Genomic DNA, 10,485 nt, shown 5'->3' with positions numbered 1-10,485 from the left:
TGGGTAGCAGATTGTAATTAACACAGGTTATTGGCCAAGTGGTTTCATTGCATTAGCTTATGTTAATTAAAGAGCCAGACAGCTTGAATATTAAATAAGCAACACATCATGGCTCTCAGAGTTAGTTATGGTTAACTAAAATAGTAGATGGGCTGCTTCTTGTGTGATCAAGCAAACAAACTGCAGAGTTGAGCAGCTGATAAAGCTAGGGATTAAGTTATCCAAAATCATCTCCCTTGTGTGCTTGGTCCAGCCCTTAGCTTCTCTCTTGTATATTTCTGGGCCTGAAATTAGGCATAATTATTCAGAGATCCAGCTTGAGGTATTCTGACCTGGCACAATAATGCATACTTACTCTGAGCTCATTTACACATCACTTTTCATCTAGAAACAAAACATGTAAACATTAAGGACCACTAGATGACCCTGAGGGCATCTTGCAACTGGACAATTCTGATTCTAATGCTTCTGTGGCTTGTCCACATATGCCAAGTCATCACCCAATGGCCTGCTACCACCTAGCAGACATGCATGGGAATAATTCTTCGTCCAATTGTATTCTGCTCTGAGGAAGGTGGTGTCTGAGGGGGTCAGACCAAGAAGCATGCAGACAGAACTATAGCTCTGGTCCTGGTATGTTCTTAGTTCCTATAAGCATTTGTGTTACAAAGATCAAATAGACCCAGATCCAGTGTAAGTAACAAATTTATTGTTGTCACTTGTGGAGGGTAGAAAAGTTCTCCACATAACACACACAACCCAACTTGTTAAATAGAATGGTTTCAATACTTCACCCGCTCCCCGTGTCAGGTTGCCCACCCCCCTGCTGGACATTTATCAACTGCTAATGAAAAGCAGTATACAGCCACTTTTGGGCTAGCATTTCCAACTCCACCCAATGTGAAGATTCAGATCACATTCCAAATCTAGAGTTCAAATAGTTTAAACAAAAAGTTCAAAGTCCAATATTTACAGCATCAACATCTAGGAAACTGATGTCTACAATTCATCCTTATCTCCTCCTGCTGCTTCTTCCTCGGTAGGGGGTGGGCCTGCACTACCATACAACTTGCCCACAATTGGTTGCACCACCTCTTCCAGTTCCTTCTTTTGGGCTTTGAATTCCTCGATGTCACTATCTTGGTGACTCTCTAGCCACTCAATCTTTTCCTCTACAGCCTTCTCTATTGTTTCTTTGTCTTCAGATGACAACTTGCCACCGAGCTTCTCCTTATCTCCAATCTGGTTTTTCAGTGAGTAGGCATAACTTTCCAGCTCATTCCTAGCATCAATCCGCTCTTTCAGCTTTTTGTCTTCCTCAGCAAACTTCTCTGCATCATTGACCATCCTCTCAATTTCTTCTGGAGTAAGACGATTCTGGTCATTGGTGATGGTGATCTTATTTTTGTTGCCTGTGCCCTTGTCCTCAGCCGTAACACGAAGGATTCCGTTCACATCTATTTCAAAGGTAACTTCAATCTGAGGGACGCCACGGGGAGCAGGAGGGATTCCAGTCAGATCGAAAGTTCCCAAGAGATGATTATCCTTTGTAAGAGGACGTTCTCCTACAGGGGGGAAATTTCATTTCATATGAAATCACTCAGATTATACTCTGGTAATCATGCAAGTACAAGATTATTATTTTTTAAAGGCATCTCACTTGTGTTTCTATTAATAATCAACAGCTAGTGATACTCAAAGCATGTTAAGGAACCTCACAAATGTGGAATCATGCATTGCAAAATTAAGCTGTGTTGGAGTCACCTTTTACTCTTTACTGCCCAGAAGACAAAAAACTGTAAAAGTTTCCAAACCAAATGATGTTGGTCGGCCACTTACCTTCATAAACCTTAATTGTCACAGTTGGCTGGTTATCTGAAGCTGTGGAGAAGATCTGTGATTTCTTGGTGGGGACAACAGTGTTCCTTGGGATAAGTTTGGTCATTACTCCACCAACAGTCTCAATGCCCAAGGTCAGAGGACACACGTCAAGCAGCACCAGATCCCCTAAGAATGAAAAGGAGGTTTTAAGCGATGAAGCATCACCATAATTTATCTAGCTGTAGTGACAAACTTGACAGCCAGCAAAGACAAAGATCTTCCATTCCAAACAGTTATGAGGCTGACTGGAAGCTTTTCACTTGTACAGGCTACTCTGCCCAACACCTCATGCAGCATTTAAGTCACTCAGACTTACCAGTATCTTGATCCCCAGAGAGTACACCAGCCTGCACAGCAGCACCATAAGCTACAGCTTCATCAGGATTGATTCCACGAGAGGGTTCCTTGCCATTGAAAAATTCTTTCACAAGCTGCTGTATCTTGGGGATGCGAGTAGAGCCACCAACAAGCACAATTTCATCAATGTCAGACTTCTTTAGGTCTGCATCCTCTAGGACTTTCTGGACAGGTTTCATGGTGGAACGGAAGAGATCCTACAAGCAGAATTTAAAATCACTTAATTGATGTAGAAAGGCAATCACAGAACAAGGCCACAAGATGATACAGTCACCAAATTATCAGATACATCCCGCCCCCAAGATGCCCATGTATGATGCTATTTGAGATCAGATGGGCCTACTCTTAATATCTCATTTTTCTTTAACAGGAGAATCTACAAAGATCAGTCATTGCTATCTTTTAGAGGGCAAGCAATTTTGACTCAAGCCATTAGGGAACCAATTTATTCTCTGCCGTTGGTGCAGTTTGACCAGCATAGTGTCTTGGAAGTGGCACCACCTTATTTTTCTCTTATAACTTGGGAGTTTCACACAGGAGGGCACCACTTTATTTTTCCCATGACGCACATGTACTACGTTATTACGTTACTATAATCTTAACTTCTCTCCCAATTGTATGTTTTGTGTACAGCAATTGCTCCAAATAGTAGAGCCATTTTATTAGAAACAACCTATTTTAAAATTCAAGATACCTACCATGTTCAGTTCTTCAAATTTTGCTCTTGTCAAGGTTTCAGAGAAGTCTTCTCCTTCAAAGAAGGATTCAATCTCAATTCTAGATTGGTGTTGAGAAGAAAGCGCTCTTTTGGCCTTTTCAACTTCTCGACGAAGCTTCTGAACAGCTCGGTTGTCCTTCCGAACATCCTTTCCAGTTTTCTTCTTGTAGAGCTTGATGAAGTGTTCCATTACACGCTGGTCAAAGTCTTCCCCACCCAGGTGAGTGTCTCCATTGGTTGCCACAACTTCAAAGACACCATTATCAATTGTGAGGAGGGAGACATCAAAGGTTCCACCACCCAAATCAAAGACAAGGATGTTCTTCTCGCCCTCCCTCTTGTCTAGGCCATAAGCAATAGCAGCAGCAGTCCTGTAAGAAAGAGCAAGTTGTTAGTTTGGTAAATGTGAGAAAAACCCACACAAACTCCAAATACTGGCAGAAGACTATTAAAACCCTACTTACGGCTCATTGATTATTCTCATGACATTCAGCCCTGCAATAGTACCAGCATCCTTTGTAGCCTGACGCTGGGCATCGTTGAAGTAAGCTGGCACAGTGACAACAGCATGGGTGACCTGGAGAAGAATGAGAGTAATTCTGATTGCCGTTTCCAAATTAACATCTAATAAAGGGTTTTTTTGGGGGGTGGGGAGCTCGATTGTCTAGAATGCACCTTTCAAGACTATTTAGAGGAGTGGATTGCCTGTTGCCCTCTAGATGCTGCAGGGCTCTCATCAGCCCCATCCAGCATTGTCAACTCTCAGAGATATTGGAAATTGGAATTAAAACACATCCAGAAGGCTACAGATTGGCCTTCTCAGCTTAGAGAGCAATTCTACCACCCCCATCCATTTTATGTCCTGGGGAACCAAAAAATCAGGGACTCCTCATGTACAAGCAGCCAGGCCTTTTAGGAGGCATCAAAGCTCAGTGGCAGAGCACTTACATTGTAAGTAGAATATTACATGTTCAAGCCAGTTTAGAATGATCTCTAGACCAGAAAGGCATCGAGACCTGCTGCTAACTAGACTAAGCAGTAAAAGATTAGACCAAGCACTGGCCAATCTCCATACACGGTAGATTCACGAAGACTCCCCTCAGTGCCTATTGTTTTTGCTTGTGTGCTCCAGCGGAAACATCATCTTACCTTCTTTCCCAAGTAGGCCTCAGCAGTCTCCTTCATTTTAGTGAGAACCATTGCTGAAATTTCTTCTGGGGCAAAGGTCTTCATTTGGCCACCTCCAATATCAACCTGAATATGGGGCTTGGACTTCTTTTCAATGACCTGTAATGACAAGTACAAGTGGAAATGGTTACAAACCAAAAGCACACCATCTACAATATTAATATTGTGGTGGACTTAAAGAGGTTCCATTGAAGAAGTGGCAGGACCAAACAACCTGCCCATCGGGTTGCCAGATGCAGAATGACCCATGCTTGGATGCTGGTATCTTAAGCAGAGTGAAAGCAGTGCCATACGTTGTGTGGACTGGAAAAACACTTCATACATTGCTCTAAGACAGTGCTATGATTGGGGACACGCTAGGTTCAAATTTCACACCAAAAGGTGTTCAATGTACTTTATATATACCATAACATAAAAGGCACAAAATGAGTACCTTGAAAGGTAGATATTTTATATCCTGCTGCACAGAAGGATCATTCCATGTTCTACCAATGAGGCGTTTGGCATCAAATACAGTGTTCTCAGGGTTTGAAGTCAGCTGGTTCTTTGCTGCATCACCTATAAGACGTTCCCCCTCTGGTGTGAAAGCCACATAGGAGGGTGTGATTCTGTTACCCTGGTCATTAGCAATTATCTCCACACGCCCATTCTTGAAAACACCAACACTGTAAAAGAGAATGGAAGTTACTTTTTAAAATATACGTGTTATTTAAAGCCTTCTGGGTGGTTCGCAAAATATAATACACCTAAGATATAGTACATTAAAATGCATTAACACAACCAAGGAAAAATGAACACCAACAAAAAAAAAACAGAATTCACATAAAACCAACAGCAAACAGAAAATCAAGCACATCAAGCCAAAAATCTGAGCCCTGTGAAGAGGTGCAACAAGTAAGCTAGTTGTATCCTCTAGGCTAAACAGGTTAATACTAATGTTTCTGGCCAGTGCTCAAGCTTTTAGCTGTAAGACTACACTGAATCAAAATAGTTTGAGCTGAATAGCTATCGTATTGTTACTCCCCTGACTTGTACCAAGTGCATTAAAATAGTAGTACAGTACAATTAATTTGCATACACTAGTGCAGAATGACGGTTCACAACACTGCATCAAATCTTGGCCATATTTTGGTGCAGTGGCCATAAGCTATTCAAGACACCCAGAAGCCACTCAATAAATTGGCACCCTTCTTTTACTTACCAGGAATATGTGGTTCCCAGATCAATGCCAACCACAGTCCCCACATCTTCCTTTTTGTCGTCGTCATCAGCAGCAAATACACTGCCAATGAATAACAGGCAGACAAGCGCATACTTCATTTTGCCCTTGTACCAAGTATTCACAATCAGGGAGGAAAAAAAAACCTGTAATAAGTAAAACCAATCATCAGTGGCAATACTATGAGCAAAAAAAACAATACCATGATGCCCATTTAACAGAAATGGGGGCAGATTTACAGAGTAAGTATTACTGGTCCCACATATCATTAGCAAAGGCTGGGAGGGCCAATCAGGACTAGAGGCTACCAAGACCCACAGCCTGCAAACATGCAGGCAGCTCAAAGAAAACACCCTAAATCCTATACAAAGGAAACTTTTCTGTTCAAGGATAAGGCAGCCAAGAGGTTAAGAAAATATGTAGCTGTCGTGATACTTAAACATGAATGTGAACCCACACACTGCTAAATTCTACAGACATTCATTGAGAAAAATCATGTGGAAAGGCAGTGTGTAAAAGCTGCAAAACGTAACACATCAAAAAAGGGCTACCAACCTCTTAACTTTAGTTCAGACAATCCCAACATCAAAGGCAAAGAGTAAATTGGTAATCCAGCGCCAGAGATAGTCTGCTCCCCCCTCCCATTTTTTGGTATACGAGCCACTGTAAAACGAGTAGCAGCCTCAAATCAAATAATTAACATTGTTCACTACAACCACAGCTGTTTTGCCTTCACCCATTCTCATAACAAAACCATCGTAAAAAGTGGGAGAAGGGAGTAGTCGCTGCACTCACCACCAGAAACCCAGCCATTACCATTCACCCCAAACCGGTAAAGGTTATCAATATACAAAACGAACACCATACAGAGACGTCTAGCAAGTTCTGCTTTTTGCATAAATCCCCTCTCCCCGATAAGGAGCAAGGGGAACGAAAAAGAATACCCCGCACAAACCTCTGTTCTGCGATATAAACCCCTTTTATTCATTCATGCATGCCAAATACTGTAATCATTGCAATGGCCACCCCACCACCACCAAGGGGAATATGGAACTGGCAGGAAATGGGAATAAAAATGGCGCGCTTTGGACCGTGAGCCGCAATAGGATTTTTCTCAATGGGAACCTGGATAACTGAGAACGAAGTGGCATTTTGAGGGCAAGGGGGACCCCACAAGGCCCGATAGATTTGGAGACGCCGCCCTCCCCTTCTCGTTAGGCCCCGGCCCCCGCCTCCTCCTCCGCTCAAGCACTAGGCCACCCCGAGCCTTACCTGGATTAGGTAACAGGACCTCGCGGTCGCCTCACGCTCTATCCGACGAACGCAACGATCTGAATTGTGATTTTCTCACTCAAAGATCACGGTCTGGCCCAGATGTCCCTCTCGGCTCTTATATACCTTCCCGTGGCCTTGCGTGGAGTCGCACTATTGGCCCATTTTCTCTCGCTGGAGCCTCCCGATTGGTCGCTTGCCACCAAGCTGGCCGGAGCCGATAGGTCCGCTCCGTTTGTGACGTCAGGTCCCCGTCGCGCACCGCTCCGTCAGGCTTGGTTGTGTCGCTTTCCTTCCCCACCCCTTCTCTTTCCTCTCGGCCGTCCTCGAGCCTCATTGGGCCGTCCTACCGGTGTTGCAGTCCAATCAAGGGCTGCTGCATGAGCCAAGCGGAGCGAGCTCATTGGCTGGAATTAGGCGTCATGTTGAAAAATCTCTAGGCAGGAAGGGTTGCCTCTTTCTGGAAGTTTCTATGGTTACGAGGCCTAGCAGCCTGTTATAGGCGGGGGCAGAAAAAGGCATGGGTTGCTGTGCCTATGGCTGCCACAACGTCTCCGTTGAAGGCTGCTTTGCACCGGTTAAAGTGTCAGACTAGGACTGGGGGAGATGCTGGCTGCTGTATTCTGTAGGCCATGCAGCTCACTGGCCGAGGATAGACCTGTCATTCTGCTTCAGCCTAGCCTACCTCACAGGGTTATTGTGAGGGTATAACGTTGGAACCTCGTTTTCATCCCTTGAGCTTCCCAGACAAAATAGGGAATATATAATTAAGCAGGCAAACTGTGTTATATGGTGTTGTAACACAGTTCATTCAATGTAGGAGAAAATGGGGAGCCTAAATACAGACTCTTCAGCCCGATTCACGAGTAGTTAATGGTACTAGTGAAACAGCAGATTTGCCCTACAACAATACTAGCACCACCCCCTTGTAACCAACAGACTGCTGCTGTATGTTGTACATGTGAAGAAAAAACTTAAACTCGTAGTAGCAGAGTTTCCAAAAATAGACCAGAGGCAATATTTTATCCAGTAGAGCTTGTGCTGAAGGCAAACGAGCATAATGGTCACAAGTCCAAATACTGTACATTCAGGATTGGCACAGTCCATAAAAATCCAGTTGCAGCACTTACAAAAACTTAAAAACTTAAGACTAAACCTTAACACTAAGCATTCTATAGTCAGCATGCCCTTAATTGGAAGAGATAAGAGAACTAGTTCAAACAGCTTCCCAGAAGGTATAACCCAATCATTAACCCCTCGGCTTGCTTCTGTCACACAGAGTAGCTTCCAGAATCCTCGTGTATTAAGGAGAATAGGAAAGATCTCTATACATCAGATCTATACTTTCTGCACTAAGAAATGCAAACTGACAATTTATAACATTATGCATGGCATGTAGAAAGTGAATAGAGAGTGCTTTTCTCTGTTTCTTGTAATGCCATAATTTGTGGGCATCCGATGAAGCTGAATGTTGGAAGATTCAGGAAATAAAACAAATTTACTATTATGGAACTCACTCCCACATGCAGCAGTGATGGCCACCAACTTAGATGGCTTATTAGACAATTTCACGGAGGAAAAGCATATTCATGGCTACTAGCCATGATAGGCATTCTCTGCCTCTAGTTCTTAATTTCAGTTGCTGGAAACTGCAGAAGGGGAGCGTGCTCCTGTGCTCAGGTCCTGCTTGCAGGTTTCCCATTGAGGCATCTGGTTGGCCACTGTGAGAGTAGGGTGCTGGACTAAATTAGCCACTTGCCTGATCTAGCAAGCTCTTCTTACATTCTTTCTTTTCACCAGAATACTGCAAACAAACCTGTTCCCCATCCCACCCAAAATGGATTTATTGTAATAAGAAAAGTGACAGGAAAATTAAATGGAAAGTGTGGGCTTACACTTGCTTGACTCAGTGTTGCTTAATGTCCCTGCAAAGAAATAAAAATGCATGTTCAATAAATAACTTATGTCAGGCATAGGCAAACTTGGCCCTCCAGATGTTTTGGGAATATGACTCCCATCATCCCTAGTTAACAGGACCAGTGGTCAGGGATGGTGGGAATTGTAGTCCCAAAACATCTGGAGGGCCAAGTTTGCCTATGCCTGGCCTGGGTTGTCTAACCTTCCTGCAAACTTCCAAATCAATGCGAGTGCTCAATTAACAGGTTGTCTGAAAGTGGCATAACTGTTCATGAGAATGGCAGCCTCATAAAAACAGTGCAATAGCTTTAAGGTATAAGGTGTTGGGAAATACTCAAAATTGCATAAGCTTTCGTGACTAGGGGGAAAATCAACTTGCAATTTCCCCCTTAGTCACAGGTGTAGCAACTCCAGTTGTAGGCGTGCCCCTGCTTCTGACAATAATTAATGCAAAGGAAAAACTCTTTTCAAACCATTATATCAAGTACTAGCTTGCCAGGGTCCATATTTGCTGGCAACAAATAAACTCTTTTGGTGGGTAAGATAATCTTTCTTCTTTATGTCACTGCATAGAGGTAGATAAGACAAATAAGATCCTACACACACACACACGTGCAGTAGTCACACATGATTTTTTACATGAAGCATTCACAGGCACGTCCAAAGTCTGTTTTTATCCAGCCCCTGTGGCAGTTTATTCATTGGGGTCAAATCCTAAAAAAAGCTCAATAATTCTTTAAAAAGCTCAACAACTTTGGGGTAAAATCGAAAAAAAGTCAGCCTTCACGCATGTTCACTTCATGAAATCTGGCCCTCTTTGAAAAAAGTTTGGGCATCCCTGGCATAGAATGTCCAACTGGGAGTTCCCATGGGAAAAACAGACATAACCATCCACTGAAGGGATATTGTTTAGGTTGAGCTTTTGAATCTTAAATATACTTAGTTTTGAACACTATGGGTGATATCCAATTAGGGTCACTTTGCTCTTTTTTTATTTGCACAAACTTTGTGGGGAGGGTAGACAACAGTCACACCATCTTTTTTAGAACTTCTGTTCTGATTGTTTGCAGAGAGGCTGTATGATACTTCATCAAGCAATTATTATCCATCACTTTCCAGTGCATTTTCCTGTCACTTATTATAAAAATTCTGATGGGATTGGAGAAGCAGGTTTGTTGACAAAAGCACCAAATCAACTTCAGTTGCACAACCTGGATTTAAAGCTAGTGTGGTGCAGTGGTTAGAGTGTTGAATTAGGACCTGGTAGACCAGGGTTCAATTCCCCCTCAGCCATGAAGTTTACTGGGTGACCTTGGGTCATTCACTGTCTCTTAGCTTAACCTACCTCACAGCACTGTTGCGAGAATAGAACAAGAAGCGGGGAAACATTGTATGCCACTTTGAGCTCCTTGAAGGAAAAGTGGGATATAAATAAAATAAATAAATACATAAATTTGCCAGTATCTGATTGCATCCCGCCTGAAAACAGCAACTGTCTGGAAGCCTAAGCCATGCTCAGAGTAAACCTACAGAAGTCAGCAGACGTTGATTTCAATTGGTCTTTTCTGACTTAAGTCAGATACCACGCAGTGGGACTAATATCTGAATAAATGTACATAGTATGAGTCACCCCACAGTTTCGTAGTATTGCACCATATCCTGCCATTCAACTTCCTAGCATTCATCCAGGCAGAAGATGAGAGAGCTGTCCTAGGGTTACTTGAGCACAGACTTCCTCAACTTGCTCAGCTGCCTTCAGGAAGAACCTGTGAAGCCTGTATACCTATAAACTCTAACAAGACCTATACCAAGAAGATTCTATGACTCTAAGATTCTATAATTCTATCATTCTAAGAGAAGTTACATTTGGCTTAATGCCACTAATGTGCACATTTTCCTCCTAGCTGCTGTTGTTAACCCTCTGCAGGATAAA

At 43.0% G+C, this 10,485-nt stretch overlaps 1 protein-coding gene across 1 annotated transcript; it reads right to left on the bottom strand.

The window, feature by feature from the left end:
* Positions 1–687: 687 nt before the first annotated feature.
* HSPA5 (heat shock protein family A (Hsp70) member 5) lies at positions 688–6,963 on the bottom strand. The gene is made up of 9 exons (XM_083721176.1): positions 6,636–6,963; positions 5,346–5,509; positions 4,578–4,809; positions 4,106–4,243; positions 3,421–3,533; positions 2,937–3,327; positions 2,198–2,435; positions 1,840–2,007; positions 688–1,565 (listed from the first exon to the last, which is right to left on the bottom strand). The coding sequence occupies exons 2-9, from the start codon at positions 5,462–5,464 to the stop codon at positions 1,000–1,002; spliced, it is 1,965 nt and encodes a 654-aa protein (XP_083577302.1). The 5' UTR covers positions 5,465–5,509; positions 6,636–6,963; the 3' UTR covers positions 688–999.
* Positions 6,964–10,485: the final 3,522 nt, after the last annotated feature.

This window comes from Podarcis gaigeae (genome assembly GCF_964106915.1).
Source record: "Podarcis gaigeae genome assembly, chromosome: Z".
In the NCBI taxonomy this organism is placed as follows: Eukaryota; Metazoa; Chordata; class Lepidosauria; order Squamata; family Lacertidae; genus Podarcis; species Podarcis gaigeae.
The sequence above is the reverse complement of the archived record's forward strand: the minus strand, read 5'-3'. Positions and strand labels throughout refer to the sequence as shown.